This window comes from Phoenix dactylifera, chromosome 1 (genome assembly GCF_051530095.1).
Source record: "Phoenix dactylifera cultivar Ajwa chromosome 1, Ajwa_hap1_PhDact_Kaust_v1.1, whole genome shotgun sequence".
Lineage (NCBI taxonomy): Eukaryota > Viridiplantae > Streptophyta > Magnoliopsida > Arecales > Arecaceae > Phoenix > Phoenix dactylifera.
Window position 1 is genome coordinate 65,019,065 of NC_143190.1, and position 20,051 is coordinate 65,039,115.

The window sequence follows — 20,051 nt, forward strand, 5'->3', positions numbered from 1 at the left end:
CAAGTGATTAAAAAATTTGACTTGATTCTTCTTATATACTTTCATTTACTTTGTCTTTCATTTATAACTTTCTTATGCTCTATACTCTATTTGCTCCCTATCCGATGGAGTTGGGAAGGGGCACGAGGTACTACCACTAGCCTCCCTCTTGTGCCGTCCCTAATATGCCCTACACCGAATAGTTGGGTCAAATAGTGCCGGGTACTACCACTAGCCTCCCCATTGGCACCATCCCTATGATGAGCAATATAGAAAGGTTAAAATATTTACTTCAAACTCTCCCTGTTTAAGTGTAATTAATTATGGATTTTATCCCTTCCAAATGTGCCGAATATATTATGCTTGTTTTGCTTTTCCTTAAGATTGAAGTATTTGCCTTTTACTTAGATCTTTACTTCTCTTGAATAATGTTCATTTTCTTTTCTTTATTTCTCTTTCATTTTGTTATTCTCAAGTAATTTACATGAAAGAGCAGAATAGAGAAATAATCAAATGTATCATATAGAGGTATATCATGCAAACAACATTTTCATTATGCCCAAGAATTCGTAGCTTCTCACAAGTCATTCTAAATCAAAGTTTTAATCATATACTTGTGTATTTCATGGTTATGATATATCCATAGAAATATTTTAGTTTGAGCAAACCATGAAACAATTTCCAAAAGCATAAGTCAATTAATACATATATGGACATGATATCAAAAGATTAACAATTAATGATTTTAATCATGTCATAATAAGATTTAAAGTTATTGACTTTGCTCAGCTAATTTATGAGAGAGATATCTAGAATTACTTATTCATTATATGTTTTTCAAGCCAAACTAGATTTCTTATGTGTGAACTTTTGGCTGAAGAAGATCCTCTCTCTTGTTTGCATGTGAATGTTTATTGTATCTTATGTGGAGGTGTCCTTCAAGCTGAAATCACTCATTTTCTTGCTCAAGGATTCTGCATTATTACCAAACTCCTTTTCTTTCTTGAAAGAAAGTCTTTAGTTTCTTTAAGATACAACCCATTCATCCAACATATTTCTAACTAGATGACTCAATTTAAGATAAGATAATAGTTGAATATTGAGTCACTTTACTCAAGAGATTGCCTAAATATAAGCAAGCACATATCACTTGAACTAAAGAAATAGTTTCATTAACCAAGATAGTTCAAGGACAAGCATGTGAGGCAATGGAAAGATTTATCAAGGTCAAATCAATTTCTTATTTCCAAAATCAATTTAGTTTAGATTCTATTTGCTTAAGATAATTATCAAAAGGATATGTTAGCTAGGTTCTAATCAACTTATCTTAAACGGTTGTTTCTTTCAAAATATGATTCATTAAAGTTGGATTGAAGTCTTGCATAAGGTCACATAATAAGCATACATTCAGGTCTACTAGCTGTATGATAAAATAATTATTCTATCATGCTTCAATACAGCTTTAAACAATAGATCTACTTTGCTCATCCTTTTCAAATTCTACAAGATGGGGTCATAGATATACCTTCTTCATGCCAGTCTTCTATAAGGGTTTTCTTGTGGACTAACTTTGGTCAATGAAGATCCCCCTTTCTTGTTTGTCTTAATTTGGAGTTTGAGAGAAGATGTTAATTCATTCATCATATATATTTCAAACTCACCTTACATGAGCTAAGTAAAATCTTCATATAACTCTTCATTAGTAGAACCAAAAATGATGTCATCAATGCATACTTTGAGCAAATAAGATATCACAAATTCTTCTTTTTGATGCATAGATTTATCACTATTACTTTCTATCAAAAAGGTTACTTATGCTTTTATATATCATGCTTTTGATGCTTGTTCCAAATCACATATTGCTTTATTATATATGTAATGTGTAATCTTTAAATATGGTGGTTATTTTACATAGATCTCCTTTTTAATGAAATAACCACATAGGAGTGAATTCTACACATTCATTTGACAGATTATAAAGCTCATGAAGCAAACAAATGATAATGGTGATCTTTACTTCTAATCATGCAAGAATCTTATCAATATCTATTTCATCTTTTCTTGATTTAGTCTATTAGTCGTCATCAATTTTTCTTCATTAAGTGCATATCTGAAAAATCCAATTTGGTTCTAATTATTACCAGGTTTTTCAGATTGTTATATGTAAAAGATTAACCATATACATATATAATTTGTTTTTAGTATTTTGATAATAAATCATTAGTCTCATAAAGAATAAAATGAATTGATATTTCTGCAACTAAAATCTTTTCATTGAATATTCTATATGCATTGCTTGATGAATGATATCCAAGGATAGACATATCTCTATCAGATTTGGCATTATTTTTATAAGAGCATATCAAGCATAACATGTACGACTGAAAAATATAAAAGATATGCAATGGTTCATTTTCCATTTTTCAGAAGATCAAAAGGAGTTTTCATCAAAAATAGAACTAATAGAAATCATGTGTATGACAAGCAGGGATGATAGCTTTTAAAAATCATTTGAGTAGATAACTATCATACACAATTGTCTTTTTCATTTTTTCAAGAATTCTATTAACCCTATTTTACTTAAGGTGTCCTTGGTGCTGAAATAATTAATTTCTGTATAAACTTTATCAGGATTTTGGTTTTCAACACTGTGTCATGATACTCTTTATCTTCACAGTTTGGAAACCTTTATCATTTGAAACACTTTTACAAGATTTAGCAAATACATAAAATATTTCAAGTTTGTTTGCCAAGAACAAATCCAATGTAAGCTTTTGAAAACTTAGTGATGGAAACAACATCTTTAGATTTAGAAATTGATTCTTGTTTGTTTCCTTAGTTAACATGCATAGCAAACTTTGACCTTTCAGAAGATAATCTAAGTAAGCCAATGGCAAGGTCTTTTGAGATTAAGTACATACTAGCATGAGTTGATTTTATATGTCAAACATGGTTTCTTTAATCATGATATTCATAGTGCATATATTCAAATGCACACCAAGTACACATTATCATATCTAAGATCAATAAACAATAATGCCAAGGATAAAAACTCTCAATCAAGCATATAGAGAATTCATAGAGTTGTTCTTAATAAATTGATTAATCATTTAGCAACTGATCCAATAGTGAGTAAAGTATACTATAAAACGAAATAATTTGATTATATTTCCAAAAGTATTTTCTATATCACAAAATTGATCAATACTAGCAATTCATATCAAATACTAAAGCAAAAATAATGATGAGATGCAAGGATTACTGATTCCATTATTATTATTTTTGTTAATAACTTTTTAAGTTTCTTTTTGTTCCATGGGTATCTTGGCACACCTATGTGTACATCCTCATTTTGGGTACCCAAGCTTGCTTGGGTCCTTGAGAGTTAGGACATATGGTTCCTTTTGGAACCCAAATCTGTTTAATAGTAATAACTTTACCATTTGATTTAATTGTGTTAGAACGATAGGTAAAGTTGTTATGTCCATTCTTTTCATGTTTGAAATAAGTTATCTTATTTAATGGTTTGCTTGGTGAATTGATAACCTTTTTCTCTAGAGATTTATGGCTAAGTGGAGGAGTCAAGCTAAATTTTGATTTATCAAAATCAGCATGTTGGCTTTCAAACATCATTTTTAATCTTTCAGAGCTTACGGTGAATTTGTTAATAACAGATTTTAATTGATTAATTTCTTTACTTAAGTTTTGATTTTCTTTAATTAAGTTATGATTTTTCTCAATCAATTCTTCTAAAAACGACCTTAAGCTTTCATTTTCAGAAGTTAGTTTCTTAAGATTTTTATTCTTCATAGCTAGTTTTCTACATTCACCATACAAATCATGAAAAGCATTCAAAAGTTCATTATAAGAATATTCTTCATGAAATTCATTTGGTGTAAGATTAGATTCAGATTCTACTTTATCTTCTTGTACCATAAGATATAAATTAGTTACCTCTTGTGGTTCATTGTTGCTCCTAACTTTCAATTCCTTGTCTGACTTTCTCTTGGTCAAGGCTTTCTTGCGTTTTACCTCTTTCTTCCTTTCTTCTTGCTTCCTCTTCTTCTTTGTCTTTAGGAAGCTGATTTGCCTCGGAGTCGACTCGGACATAATTGGAGTCGACTCGGTTAACTTGAGGGTCGACTTTGAAATACTTGGAGTCGACTCGACTGAGGTGGGAGATTCAACACCTTTTTCTGCAGTCTCATTGTTAGTATGCAATTGAAGCACATGTGAGCTAATCTGAGATTTATCATAAATATTTTCTAAAGTATCCCAGATTTCCTTAGCAGATAAGCATGCAGAAATTTCATTAAACTTTGTTTCTTGAATAACACAATATAATATGTTCATAGCATTAGCATTCAATTGTGCTAAGTCCTTTTCATTAATAGTTTGAGAGAGTGTGTGAAGGTCATTTATTATGATTTTCCATAAATAATAGTTTTGTGATTGAATAAAAATGCGCATGCGTATTTTCCAATGTGTATAGTTTATGCCATTAAATAGTGGAGGTGTATCAATTGATTGTCCTTCTCCTAGAAAACTATCTATTTGAGTTGTCATGATCTTTGGCTCTTGATCGTGAGATCAATAATTAAACTTAGAGCACCCGCTCTGATACCACTTGTTGCCCAGTAGATACAACCCAAGAGGGGGAGGGGTGAATTGGGTCTTTTAAAACTTTTAACCTATTTCTAAAAGTTTTGATTAATTATGCTAAGTGGTATAGATGCACAGTGAAAGTTAAACTTAGCAACTGTTTGATGTATAGAATGTGACTTGATTGAATATGCTTGCAACTAAAGAATTCGCGGATAATAGTTAAGCAAGCAATTTATCTAAGTGAGTAATTGTGTAAGTTAGACAATGACAAGAAGCATTACAAACACAATAAACATATAGTGGTTCGGTGCACCCCAGCACCTACATCCACTCCCCAAGACCTCTTGGAAATTCCACTATAATCCTACAGATTACAGCCGGTTGTTTTACAAGCTCACAACCCAACTTGTTGTTTTACGAGCGCACAACGAACTCGGTCGGTTTTCTCAGGCTCACCGACTAGAACCACTCCGATTGTTTTCCTGGGATCACAATCGAACCCTTACATGTTGGTTTTACCCTCGGCTCACCAACAAACCTAACACCGTTGGTTTTTCCTTTGGCTCACCAACAAACCTTAACCTCTTGATTCAATCCCTTGATTGAATCAAGTTACAGGATATTAAAACAAAGTGTAAAACAAATCAAAGCTTCTTAAATAAGCAAATATAACAATATAAACAAAGAGAGTAAAGAGAAGCCCTCAAACGAGTTTTGAAGATGAAGGAGCTCGGCTTCTTCTTTACTTGACCCTCTTCTGATTTGGCACGAAGTAGAGGATTTCCGAGGCAGCACACGGACGAAGAGGAAGCTTTGGGATTCACTTGGATGCTCTTCTTCTCTCTATTTTACTTTGAATGGCCCTTTTGTGCTTATGGGAGATTTTCCTTGTAATCTCTTTGAAATCTCTTCCCTAAATGTTTTCTCCCACTTCCATGCCGTCTCCCCTAGCTCTCCTCTTGTTTTTATAGCTTTAGATGGCGTGGAAACAAGAATCTAGCCGTTAGAGACAAAAATAGAGCCGTTGGACACAGTCTGCACTTCCTGACAATATTACCGTTGGGATCGGAGTCGACTCGCGCGATCAGGAGTCGACTCGTCTGTTGCAGGAGTCGACTCGTGCTTTACTGGAGACGACTCGGCCACTGTTCTAAATTTGAGTTATTGTGCATCCTCGACTGGGAGTCGACTCGTCTTAACCCGGAGTCGACTCGCCAACATCTGGAGCTGACTTGGCATCTTCGGAGTCGGCTCATCCCATGAATTCAGAGGACATACTTTCTGATTTTCTTCCTCGAGTCGACTCGGATTCTCTTGGAGTCGACTCGGCTCTCAGAGCCCGAAAACTGATCCTCTGCATTTTTGGCTTGTCTGGCCTTGGAGTCGACTCAAACTGTTCCGGAGTCGACTCGGCTCTCAGTTTCCGAAACACAGCCTTTTGCCATTTTGGTGTAGCGCTGCCTTGGAGTCGACTCGAGTTGTCTGGGAGTCGACTTGGATCTCAGAGTCCGAAAACTGCTCTCTGACTTTTTCCTTGTGTTCCACTGAGAGTCAACTCTCGCTTTCTTTGGAGTCGACCTGCCAACCATTGGAGTCGACTCGCGTTCCACAGGAGTCGACTCGAATCTCAGGGTCGAAAATCGCTCTCTGACTTTTGCCTTGTTTTCCTTAGGAGTTGACTTGCCAGCTATTGGAGTCGACTCGAGTTCTTTAGGAGTCGACTCGCCTCTCAGGGTCCAAAATATCTTTTCTGTCTTTCTGTCTGTTACTCCCTGGAGTCGACTCGTTCTACTCTGGAGCTGACTCGACAAGCATCGGAGTCGACTCGAATTCCTCAGGAGTCGACTCGAAGACTATTCTTTTGAATTTTCCTTTGAATTTGCTCCTCCAATTTGAATCCTTTGAACTTGAGACTTGGGCCAATAAATTGTAGCTTTCTTCCAACTTTTCTTGAGAGCTTTGGAGGCCTTCTTGTGTTCTTCCAACTTGTTATGTTTCTAGCAAAATAAATATCTTTCTTCTTGCAACACAAACATTAGTAATTATACTTCAAGGTTTTGTGATCATCAAAATCAATCTTTAAATCAATCCTTGGGTCATCAAGTTCGATAGTGGAAAACTCTTTCTCCACTTTATATTACTGCCCTGGCCAAGGTCTTAGAACTCAGTCTAATAAATCACATAGGATCACTCCTCTTCTATCAAGGTCAATAGATTCTATGTAAGTGCATACCCTACTCCTACAGTGAACTTATTGCAGCCAATCTACACTACAAGGACCCATATGGCTAGAGACCATGTATACGTGTAGTCAAACTACAATAACCTCACTGTGAGTAGCCGAAGCACCGCAGGTCAAAGGACCAGTCATACTACTGCAACATCAAGCAAGTCACTGACGAGTGGATAGACATCCAAGTGACTTTTTGTCTTGGTCACGCTCAGTACCCTTGTTCTCTAACAAGCACCTGCACTATCACTTCAGTATCCCTACACTGTGGACTCGAGTCTCGTCCATCCAGAAGAATAGTGATCTGTGCACTGATCGGATCGATCACCGTCCTCGTGATGATCCATTGATCAGGAGCATTTAGAAATTAATTACCAATGATACATGGCTCAAATTCTCAACTCTTGAGAATATGTATCATCATCTTATTAATTCTTTGGACGATTCATAGACACATAAACAATATGCACTACCAGAAAACACGTGTATAGTGACGGAGATTCCCGTCACTATACCGTGTTTCCGGTTACTAATATGGAATTTGTGACCGGAGCTCCCGTCACTGACTTCGTTACAAAAACACGCGTCGCTAAATTCTCCGTGACGGCGGCGATTCCCGTCACTAACCTCCGTGACAGAACCGCCGTCACTAAGCCGTTACAAATTCAAGAATTAAATATTTAAGAAATTATGTATTTCCCGTCACTATCCAGTTGCGGAGTTAGTGACGAAGGCAACTTGGTCACTGATTTTGTCACAGAATGCGGTCACAAGTTTGGTCACTAATCTGTCACGACCTTTAGTGACAGATTTAGTCGTCACAGACATGGTCACACATTTTGTCACTACATTTGTCATTAATCCCGTCACTGACCTAGTGATAAGTTTACGGTCACTAATTGGTTACAAACGCGCTGAGCAAAATCAATTTTTATTGACCAAAATCCTGTCACTAAGTTTATGACTGCTCGTCACAATAGTTCGTAAACAATTTAGTAACCAAAATTTGGTCACCGATCATAATCTAATAACCTGGTACATTTGGTACATTGATTGGCACATAATAATAATAACAATAATATCATTAATAGCAAAGGCATTCAACATTACGCAAAAGTCATTTTAAATGTCATTCAAAATTGGCATCAACATGTCCTGAATCCATCAAAATCAAAGTCTAAAAATATGTCATAAAGATCAACAGAGATTTCATTCCTCCTAGGAATGCAAAGACCTATCATCTAAGGCAAAAACAATTATAATGAAGCATGATCAGCAGAACCAGAATCACCATTACTCCCCCGATCTGCATGCCTTGGTCCAAAGCCAATCTCTTCTCTCATCTTTTGAAGAACCTCCTCTTGCCATTTTTTCTTTTCCTGCTCAAGAATACGTAGAAGGTCTTCATGAGTGTACAGCTCTGGAGCTTGACTTGTAGAGGTGGAAGCAGATGATGATTGCCCAATAATTCCAGTGAGATCCTCTAGGGGACTAAAGCCATAGACATGGCCATGAGTTGGGACACCAGTTGCCTCAAACCACAAGTCATAATCACGTGGAGGAGCATCTGAGGTGGAGGCATCACCATATTTTTTGGAGTATTCAGCTGAATACTTTGCCTGCCAGTTGATTTAAAAGAAGAGAAAAACATTATGGTGGATCAAACAAGAGATAAACATGAGCAAGCTCAATAATATTTATGAATCATAAAAAAATTATACTTACCATGACAGCTTCACTTCTCTTATCTACATATCCTCCCATGCCTTGCTTTGTCTTATGCGTCCGATTAAAAGATTCAACTATTGTTGGCTCCCTACCTAACTTTAATTTCTACAAAAGAGAAAAGAAAAAATTCATTAACATATAATGGGCTAATTTAAGATGACTGAACAATAATATAAAAATTATTATAGAAATCTAATTGAATAAAGATATGTACCAATCGTTCGTCATGATTGACAAATGTGATTGATCCTCCACAGTGTTTAGAGATGCTACCGTTCTTCATGGTGTTTCTATTATTTTTGTTGGCTTCTGATTTCTTCTTCCATTTTGGGGAGATCCAAATATCAATTAGCTTATTCCAATTTTCTCTAGAGATCCAATTAGGGGGTTTATCACGGGCTTTGTTTAAATCTCCTTTTGCTTCCAGAAGCTTTTGGCTTCTGACCTTCCCTAATGAGGTTGTCAATCGTCGCTGACAATGCTTGTTCCAAACTTCATGCACATGATGCAATTGTCCTGGAAGAATTGTGTGTATCTCCTAACAATATATAGATCGCAAGTAATCAGACTTACTATTTGTTAAGGGCAAAAGTTAATGATAAGAAATATAAATTAATTACATCACCTCAAATTTGTTCCACATTCCAACTTTAGCATGTGTAGGGACCTCCCTCCATGACAACCACGGACCATTAAAAAATTGGCGCATGATAGCAACAGCTTTGTGACTGACCTCATAATCAAGAAACCTGCAATTTAAAAAATATTCATTAGAAAATAAATTAAATACTTTAAATGCAACAAACACATAAATTCAAATTAGTGATATAAGAAAGTGATATTTTCATACATTCCTCTTTTGCACCTAACAATCACTTTTCCATTTGCATCAACAGGGGCTTTAAGGGTTGGTTCTGGGCCATTGCTCTGACAATTCCAAGTTCATCATTCATCTGATCCTCATTCATTGTATCCTCATGATTTTGCACTGCACCATTCATTTCTTCATCATTTATTTCTTCATTTGCATCCAACTCTTCAATCATGTCCCCATCAGGAATGTAATCATCATCATCATGACATTCCTCGACACGCTCAGGCAACCTAGGAGGTTGAGGAGGAACTTGAGTAGCAGCCAGTATTAAAGCTGCTTTTCCATTACCTATTGCTTTCCCTTTTTTCTTGGCCATAACTGCACAACAATAAAAAGTTATAGTTATTTCACAATGTAAATGTCAACAAATTCAATCAAAGTAAAGAACAATCAGTGGACCTGTTGCTTTCCCTTTGCTCTTTCTCATGTCTGCACAACTATAATTTATAAGTCTAAAATTAGTTATATTAGCATTCATAAATATGCATGTTGTATTTTAATCTTCCTCAGCCTCATGCTCCTCTTCCTCAGTTTGTTCATCCTCAAAATCTTCTTCTTCATCCTCAAGATCCTCTTCCATTTGGTTAGTTGTCAACTCAATTTCTGCTGCATCAATATCTTCTGCATCTCTATTAACACCAACCAAAATGTCTGGGTCATCAAGCTCATCTGTCATCGAGATTGGGGTAGGAATCCTGTAGTTTTCTTCTTGATAAAAATCAGAAAAATTTTCTTCTGTCCCACTAGGAAGGAACCTACCTCTAGCTTTTGTCTTAATTACTGCCCACCACAATCTTCAATTCTTCTTCTTACCTGGGTAACCAGTATAGAACACCTGATGTGCTTGTTGAGCTAATACAAACGGATCATTGGTTGGAAGTCTTAGTTTGTAATTGATCTCAACGAGGCCATGTTGAGGATGCACTTTCATACCCTTATCTCTGTCATACCAGTCACATTTGAATAACACTACTTTATTACCAATCCCAAAATAGTCTAACTCGATAATGTCAACCAACATCCCATAATAGTCACTCTCAAAGTCATTGTAACTGCTTCCCTTAATGCACACACCACTGTTGAAGGTTCTTTTATCCTTTCCATATTCTTTGGTGTGAAATCTGTACCCATTCACAAAGTAGCCTTTATAACATTTAACTTTATTCCCAGGGCCATATGATAGGTCCTTTAAGCGCCCATCAACATGATTTTTACTGTCATTAACCTAGCATGATAAAAATAATATCGTAAGAATAAATCAAGTGAAAGTCTAATTTATTATTATATTTATGAATTTACAGCTCACATATGATCTAAACCAAGCCGGAAACTCCATTTCGCGTCGTCTTTCCAAATCAATTTGGCTTATATTTGGACAAGATTGCCGGATATAATCATCAAAATACCTACAAGACAAAAGCTATAATCACATATATTGTACTCCATATGCATTTTTAAGCATGATTATAATTAAGTACTTGTGTAACTTACTTTCCAAAAGGTTGAACCTCCACACAATTAAGAAGAACATATAACTCAGCATGAAAACATGACAATCGTGACTTTTTAACCCGTAAAACTTATAATCATCCAGGTTAACACACTTCGATATGTTTGAAGCATATCCATCAGGCAGTCTTAACCCTTTCACCCACTCGCAGACCTCCATTGCTTGGTCTTTGGACAATACATAGGAAGCTGGAGGCTTAACTAGCTTTCCATTAACAAATTGAATCCTCAACTTAGGACGCTTGCAATACAACTCCAAATCTTGCCTTGCTTTCACATTATCTTTAGTCTTCCCTTTTACATCCATACAAGTGTAAAATATATTGAGAAACACATTCCGAACAATATGCATGACATCTAAATTATGTCGAATAAGTAGTGTATGCCAATAGGGCAACTCCCAAAATATGCTCCTTTTCACCCAATTATGATCTTTACCGAATCCAGGAATGGTGTGCTTAGGAGCTTTCAAACCAAAAGTTATATTAGGCAAAGCAGAGATCCTATTTTTCAACTCCTCACCAGACAGTCGACGAGGTGGGTGTTGTCGGCGCCCCACGCCGGAACCCACTCACACCAGCGCCGCCGCCGACGTCGGACAAGCAAGAGAGATACAAACGGATAAGCACTCTCTCGCTCCCTCGACTCCGGACTCAAGGATCACCTCTTCGCTCCGCCTACGAAGGGCAAAAGATTACCCCGTGGTATCAGTAGGGTAAAACACTTGAGCACCGCAACGGATTATCAAAGATCAAAGGAAGAAGAAGGAAGAAAATAGCAAAGCAAACACAAAGATGTAACGAGGTTCGGCTACAAATAGCCTACGTCCTCCACCGCTCCAAATCTCAATAAGGATGAACTGATTACAGAGATAGCACACACCCGAACGATCACAAGCGATCGATCTATAAGAGATTCACACAGAATTTCCTTTGCACAAGAAGTAGGATCCCAATCCTCTTCTTCTCTAGAACCCTAGCCTCACAAACAAGAGTATCTCTCAAATATACGGCCAATCACTTAACCCTAGGACTCTCATGAGTCCTATATATAGTCTCAAGACCTTCAGATGATCATAGCCGTCGAAACGCCAACAAAACACCAAAAGAAACTCATCCGTATGATTTCCCGCGAGCCCGAGTCGACTCGGCTGAAGTCCGAGTCGACTCTGGCACGTCTGAACAACTTCCAGTTTAACTGGCACGATCTCGAGTCGACTCCACTGTATCTCGAGTCGACTCGACGATGCTCCGAGTCGACTCGACTGTAGTTCGAGTCGACTCGGACAGTCCAGACAGAAACATGGTTTTTGCGGCTTTCTCCTCTCGGGTCGACTCGACAGACCTCGAGTCGACTCGACTGTTCCCGAGTCGACTCGACTGTAGCTCGAGTCGACTCCGACAGTCCACCAGACGGAACTATTCAGAATTGATTCTCCTTCAATTTTCTTCATCACTAAAGGTCTCCACATACCCCAACAATCTCCCACTTGGAGACCTTGGGTATATTCTCTTGTTACTTGGTTCTCCTCTGTGCTCCCACTGAAACTGGATCATCCTAGTGAAATCGGTACGATGCCTCCTCAACGTCTTCAAGCATGAAGACCAGCAGAAGCTGAACAGCTCCTCAGCTTCTCCACCGTGACGACCTTCGTCAACATATCTGCAGGATTCTGACTTGTATGAATTTTCTCCAACTTGACGAGTCCCTGCTCGAGCAATGACCTCACGAAGTGGTACCGTATGTCAATATGCTTCGTCCTTGAATGAAAAGCTGAATTCTTCGCCAGATGAATTGCACTTTGACTGTCTGAATATAACATGCAATCCTTCTGTTCCTTCCCAAGCTCTTTCATCAAGCCTTGAAGCCATATTAGTTCCTTGCACACCTCTGTGGCTGCCACATACTCCGCCTCCGTAGTCGACAATGCAACAACTGGTTGCAACCTGGAAATCCAACTGACGGCTCCACTGCCGAAGGTGAACAAGTACCCTGTCGTGCTTCTCCTGCCGTCCAAGTCCCCTGCCATGTCTGAGTCCACATAGCCCTGTAACCGAATCTCAGAACCTCCATAGCACAATGACATGTGCTCAGTGCCTTTCAGATACCTCAGTATCCATTTGACCGCGCGCCAATGCTCCAAGCCTGGGCAGCTCATGAAGCGACTCACAACTCCCACTGCTTGAGCAATGTCTGGTCTCGTACACACCATAGCGTACATCAAGCTCCCCACTGCCGATGCATACGGGATTTTTGACATATTGAGCTCCTCCACCCGCGTCTTCGGACTTTGCCCGTTTGAGAGCTTAAAATGGGCACCCAGCGGTGTGCCAACAGGTTTGGCACCCTCCATGCAGAATCTCCTGAGTACTCGGCTGATGTACTCCGCCTGAGATAGTCTGAGGATATGTTTAGACCTATCTCTGCTGATCCGCATCCCAAGGATCTGTTTTGCTGCTCCTAGATCCTTCATTGCAAATTTTCTTGACAGCTTCAGCTTCAATTTTGCAATCTCATGCATGCTAGCTCCTGCAACTAACATGTCATCAACATACAATAGCAAGATAATGTAAGATGTACCGAAGTCCCGGAAGTAGCAACAGTGATCCTCCTGACATCTCCTGTATCCTATCTCAAGCATGTAGCTATCGAACTTGAGATACCATTGTCTGGGTGCCTGTTTCAAACCATAGAGGCTTTTCTTTAGTTTGCAGACTAAGTCACCCGTGCCAGCTGCAATGTATCCCTCCGGCTGCTGCATATATATCTCCTCATCGAGATCTCCGTGGAGAAAGGCCGTCTTCACATCAAGCTGCTCTAAGTGAAGATCCTCTACTGCCACCATGCTCAGCACCGCTCGAATAGTACTCATCTTGACTACAGGAGAAAAGATCTCTATGAAGTCGATACCTGCTCTCTGCTGAAATCCTTTTACAACCAGTCTGGCCTTGTATCGCTTCTTCCCGCCTTGCTCTTCCTTCAGCCTGTAAACCCATTTGTTTGACAGTGCTTTCTTCCCCTTGGGCAGATCCACCAAATCCCACGTTTGATTCTGCTCCAATGACTTCATCTCATCATCCATGGCCAACTCCCACTCCTTCCTGGTATCAACCTCCAATGCCTCCGTGAAGCATTCAGGTTCGCCATTATCTGTGAGCAGCAAATAATTAAGAGTCCCATCATACCTTTGAGGAGGCTTCCCATGAGTACTACGAGTGGACCTTCTTAGTTGTGGAGGGGGTGCCAATGCTTCAGGTTCTTGCTCTGACTGAGTCTTCTGACCAGAATTTGTAGACTCCTCTTCAGGATCCACAAAACACGGCTCAATAGGTTTTGTTTCTGATTCAGTGCTCTGCTGCATTTTCTCATTGAATACCACATCATTACTACGAATGATCTTCTTGTGTTCGGGATCCCAAAGCCGGTACCCAAACTGTTGACCTCCGTATCCAACGAAAATACACTTCTTTGATTTGGCGTCTAGTTTGCTTCTTTGACTGGAATCAACATGGACATAACTGGTACAACCGAATACTCGTAAGTGCGCCAAATCAATCTTCTTCGCTGTCCATGCTTCCTCAGGAATCCCAAATTCAAGTTTCTTTGATGGCCCTCTGTTGATCAAGTAGGCAGCAGTGTTAACTGCTTCCGCCCAAAACTGCTGTGGCAATCCAGCATGTATCCTCATACTCCTGGCACGCTCATTAATTGTTCTGTTCATCCTTTCAGTAACTCCATTTTGTTGTGGTGTTCCTGGAACTGTCCTTTGCCTGACGATCCCAGCATCTGCACAGTAGTTCTCAAACTCCCTGCTACAATACTCACCACCGTTGTCCGATCTCAGGCATTTCAACCTCTTTCCTGTCTCGAGTTCTACCATCGCCTGCCATCTCCTGAAGACCCCAAATACCTCTGACTTGTGCTTCAAGAAGAACACCCAAAGCTTCCTGGTAGCATCATCAATAAAAGTAACATAGTACTGAGATCCACCAATGGAAGAAACTGGTGCAGGCCCCCACACGTCCGTGTGCACGAGATCTAGCTTTTCTTGCTTCCGAGGTTTACCTTCTTTGTTGAATGAAACACGCTTCTGCTTTCCGAGAACACAATCCTCACAGAAGTCCATCTCAACACTCCTGAGACCCTGCAGCTTTCCCAACTGGTGCATCACCTCCAGTCCCTGATAACTCATGTGCCCAAGTCTACAATGCCATAACTTGGTGTCCACATCTGCTGCAACAACTCCAATAGAGTTCTCCGTGCCGTTGGTGACATAAAGTGTCCCAACCTTCTTGCCACTAGCCACCGTCAACGAACCTCTGGATATCTTCCACTGATCAGCTGTGAAAGTAGCCTTGTACCCCTGGCTCGCCAACTGTCCAACAGAAATCAGATTCCTCTGCAGTTGAGGTACGTGCCGTACGTCCTCAAGCTCAAGTGAAGATCCAGAAACCAACTTCACTTCCGTGCTTCCCCTTCCTTGTATGGTGCAAGGCTCTCCATCCCCTAGGTAGACTTTGCCAAAGTCTCCCTTCTCATATCCTCCAAGAAGCTTCCGTTGGGATGTAGCATGGAAAGACGCGCCCGAGTCTATCACCCAAGACTCGTCACAGGTAGACAAAGATAGAACGAGGGCATCCATATCACCGTCTTCAGCAAGATTTGCCAGATCCTTGCTGACTCCTTCGGTGTGGTCGCCTTGCTTCCCTTTAGGAGATTTGCAATCCCTCCTAAAGTGCCCCGTCTTTCCGCAGTTCCAGCACTTCGCTCCATTGTTCTGAGGTGCTCGAGACCTGCTGGATCTCGACTTCGAGTCGCTTCGAAATCGACCGTCCTTCTTTTGTCTTCCCCGGTCAGAGGTGTTTAGTGCACTTCCAGACGACTCTGTAGCTCCAGAAGATTTCCTTCTTGCTTCTTCACTCAGAAGCACTCCCACAACGTCATCAAAAATCAACTTCCCCGTTGCCGAAGAGTTGCTCACCGCCATCACCAGGCCCTCCCAGCTATCAGGCAATCCGGAGAGGATTAGCAATGCCCGAATCTCATCGTCAAAACTAATCTCCACTGACTCCAACTGGGCCGTGAGTCCATTGAACTCGTTAAGATATTCTGCTACGCTGCCGCCATTTTTCATACGAAGATTAAACAACCTCTTCATGAGAAATACCTTGTTTGATGCTGAGGGTTTCTCGTACATCCGCGACAATGTTGCCATCAACTCCATCGTCGTCTTCTCATTTTTGATGTTGAATGCCACTTGGGATGCAAGTGACAATCTGATGGTGCCGAGCGTCTTCCGATCGAGGACCTCCCAGTCTTCATCGGACATCTTCTCTGGTTTCTTTGCTCTACCTCCAAGAGGTAAATAGAGATCCTTCTGGTAAAGGTAATCTTCTATTTGCATCTTCCAAAATCCGAAGTTCGTGCCATTGAACTTCTCAATTCGCAACTTCCCTTCATCCGCCATTGCAGAATAACCAATAGCTCTGATACCAATTATTGTCGGCGCCCCACGCCGGAACCCACTCACACCAGCGCCGCCACCGACGTCGGACAAGCAAGAGAGATACAAACGGATAAGCACTCTCTCGCTCCCTCGACTCCGGACTCAAGGATCACCTCTTCGCTCCGCCTACGAAGGGCAAAAGATTACCCCGTGGTATCAGTAGGGTAAAACACTTGAGCACCGCAACGGATTATCAAAGATTAAAGGAAGAAGAAGGAAGAAAATAGCAAAGCAAACACAAAGATGTAACGAGGTTCGGCTACAAATAGCCTACGTCCTCCACCGCTCCAAATCTCAATAAGGATGAACTGATTACAGAGACAGCACACACCCGAACGATCACAAGCGATCGATCTACAAGAGATTCACACAGAATTCCCTTTGCACAAGAAGTAGGATCCCAATCCTCTTCTTCTCTAGAACCCTAGCCTCACAAACAAGAGTATCTCTCAAATATACGGCCAATCACTTAACCCTAGGACTCTCATGAGTCCTATATATAGTCTCAAGACCTTCAGATGATCATAGCCGTCGAAACGCCAACAAAACACCAAAAGAAACTCATCCGTATGATTTCCCGCGAGCCCGAGTCGACTCGACTGAAGTCCGAGTCGACTCTGGCACGTCTGAACAACTTCCAGTTTAACTGGCACGATCTCGAGTCGACTCCACTGTATCTCGAGTCGACTCGACGATGCTCCGAGTCGACTCGACTGTAGTTCGAGTCGACTCGGACAGTCCAGACAGAAACATGGTTTTTACGGCTTTCTCCTCTCGGGTCGACTCGACAGACCTCGAGTCGACTCGACTGTTCCCGAGTCGACTCGACTGTAGCTCGAGTCGACTCCGACAGTCCACCAGACGGAACTATTCAGAATTGATTCTCCTTCAATTCTCTTCATCACTAAAGGTCTCCACATACCCCAACAGTGGGGGGTCTGTCTCTATTCTACCATTGAAGAAACTATCAACTTGGTATCTGTATGCATGGTCCATGGGCAAGAATTGACGATGGCAGTCAAAAAAAGAAGTCTTCCCACCATGTTGTAGTGTAAATGTTTTTGAGTTCTCCATACAATACGGGCAGGCCAACTTTCCATGCGTACTCCATCCTGAAAGCATGCCATATGCAGAAAAATCATTGATAGTCCATAATAAAACTGCCTTCATTTGAAAATTCTCTTTTCTAAAGATGTCATAAGTGGTGAACCCTACTTCCCATAATATTTTAAGTTCATCAATCAAAGGCCTAAGCAAGACATCAATACTTTTGCCAGGGCTCTTAGGTCCAGAAATGACTAAACTTAGAAAAATGTAGGGTCGTTTCATACATATTGATGGTGGAAGATTGTAAACTGTTACGAAAACTGGCCAACAAGAATAAGGACGAGCTGATTGGCTAAAGGGGTTAAATCCATCCGTACATAACCCAAGTCTAACATTACGAGGCTCGGTAGAAAAGGATGGATGAATGCGGTCAAAGTGCTTCCAAGCCTCCCCACAAGCAGGATGCACCATCTCATCTGAATCACCTCCCTTCACATGCCATGACATGAGTTCAGCCGTTCTGCTTGACATAAAAAGCCTCTGAAGTCTTGGTGTTATTGGAAGATATCGCAACCTTCTATAAGGAACATCTTTTCTTCTACCACCACCATCATTTCTTCTGAGTTTATAACGAGGATGACCACAAATAGTACACTCAATCAAATTCTCTGTTTTCTTATAGAATAGCATACAATTATTCTCACAAACATCAATACTTGTATACTCCAACCCCAACTTCCGAAGCATCTTCTTTGATTGATAGAAATCAGAGGGCAGCTTCTCACTTTCCGGCAACATATTCTTCACTATTTTCATGATTCGATCATAGCAAGATATACTCATATTAAATTCAGACTTGCAATTTAATAATTGACTAATAGCAGATAACTTAGAGTGTTTTTTACACCCTTCCCACAAAGGTACTTCTGCATCTTTCAACAAAGAATAAAAATCTGCAGCATCCTTGTTTGGCTCTTCCTCATGATTAACTTCAAATGCACTTCTCAAATGAAGTTCCTCTTCTGGACCCATAGCTTCCATCACCATGGTTCTATATTGCTGACCATGTTCACAACCAACATCCATTGATGTGGATGCTTCTACTGCACTTGTACTTATAGGAGCAACTGCACCAAGTAACTCCCCATGTGCAAACCATGTTGAATATCTCGGTGTAAACCCCTTTCTCAACAGATGAACATTGACCGTATCACGGTTAAGAAATTTTTGGTTGTCACATCTTATACAAGGGCATCTAATCTTATCACCACTACAATACTCTAACTGAGTAAATGCAAACTCAAGGAACCCTTTAACTCCATCACAGAACTCAGCTCTTATATAACCATTTTCACTAAGTCGGTGGTACATCCAATTACGATCAACTGACATAGTTCCTCTAAAAATCAAAAAAATAAAACAACATAAGAAAGCCTAGAAAATATTAGAGAGATGATAAAAAAAGAAAACAACATAAGAAAAACCGAACCATTAAAAACACGAAAGGCAAGATCGTAAAAAATGTAAAAGAAACAAAAACTGGTATGATATTTATGAAGATGAGAAGTTATCATAAGCATGACAAAAATAAGTCATTCAATCTTGTCCCAGCATCATTGACATTAAGAAGGCATTCAATCTTTACAAAAAGCTGAACATAAGGAATTAACCTTTACAAGTTATCTGTTCATTCATCTAATACCAGCAATATTCAAAAAGCATTTAATCTTTACAAAGACAAGGAATACAAGTCAAATCATCCAAATTTACATATGGAATACTATCTGCTTCACATAGAACAAATGTGAATATACATGATCGCCTCTGATGCTAGGAAAGCATGGTACTTCTTAGCAAGCTTTTTGACCAGCTTCTTGATTGCACACTGGAAATAACTCACAACCATGAAGCAACACCACTTTCCACCACTTTCCATTATTCCTTGCAGATGAACAATGATTGTAAAAATGAATAACATGATGAAAAAATTAAAATCCATGAACTTTACATAATCCCAACCCATCAACCCTCAAAATTACAACAATAATCAGTGAAGCAGTCTAAATATATGCAAACCATTGGTAGGACTAACAAATGTGTCAGAATAAAAATGCATAATATTAAGGAGCTCCTCAAGTACAACATTATTTTTGTCTATTTTAGCAACAGTAAATTCGACACAGTGCCCGTATCATGATTTACCCAACCAAGTGATGTGTCCAAGTATCATAATAAAAGCAGCTACTCAGATATATCAAAGTTTCTTTCGTCTATTTTAGAAAGAAATAGACGAAAAGCAGCTCTCAGCGAGGGAGGGGAGGCAGCGGCGGCTCTCAGCGAGGGAGGGGGGGTGCGGCGGCGGCTCTCAGCGAGGGGGTGCGGCGACGGCTCTCAGCGAGGGAGGGCGGCGACGGTTCTCAGCGAGGGAGGGGGGGCGAGGGAGTGGGGGGGGGCGGCGGCTGCTCTCAGCGAGGGACGGAAAGGGAAGGGAAGGGAAAGGTTAGGGTTTTGGTATTTAAGTCGGTTTGCAAGCCAAATTGTATATAGGCTGATTTGGGCTAAATCGTGATTTG

At 40.0% G+C, this 20,051-nt stretch overlaps 2 protein-coding genes across 2 annotated transcripts; both read right to left on the bottom strand.

Annotated features, from left to right (window-relative positions):
* Positions 1 to 7,920: 7,920 nt before the first annotated feature.
* Positions 7,921 to 9,843, bottom strand: LOC120104610 (uncharacterized). Its single transcript, XM_088714757.1, has 7 exons — positions 9,816 to 9,843; positions 9,532 to 9,734; positions 9,393 to 9,469; positions 9,168 to 9,291; positions 8,757 to 9,080; positions 8,540 to 8,647; positions 7,921 to 8,433 (listed from the first exon to the last, which is right to left on the bottom strand). The coding sequence occupies exons 1-7, from the start codon at positions 9,841 to 9,843 to the stop codon at positions 8,071 to 8,073; spliced, it is 1,227 nt and encodes a 408-aa protein (XP_088570883.1). The 3' UTR covers positions 7,921 to 8,070.
* Positions 9,844 to 9,912: 69 nt separating this feature from the next.
* Positions 9,913 to 19,445, bottom strand: LOC148715487 (uncharacterized). Its single transcript, XM_088714761.1, has 5 exons — positions 17,354 to 19,445; positions 10,925 to 11,455; positions 10,723 to 10,822; positions 10,230 to 10,641; positions 9,913 to 10,085 (listed from the first exon to the last, which is right to left on the bottom strand). The coding sequence occupies exons 1-5, from the start codon at positions 18,868 to 18,870 to the stop codon at positions 9,913 to 9,915; spliced, it is 2,733 nt and encodes a 910-aa protein (XP_088570887.1). The 5' UTR covers positions 18,871 to 19,445.
* Between the last annotated feature and the right edge of the window lie 606 nt (positions 19,446 to 20,051).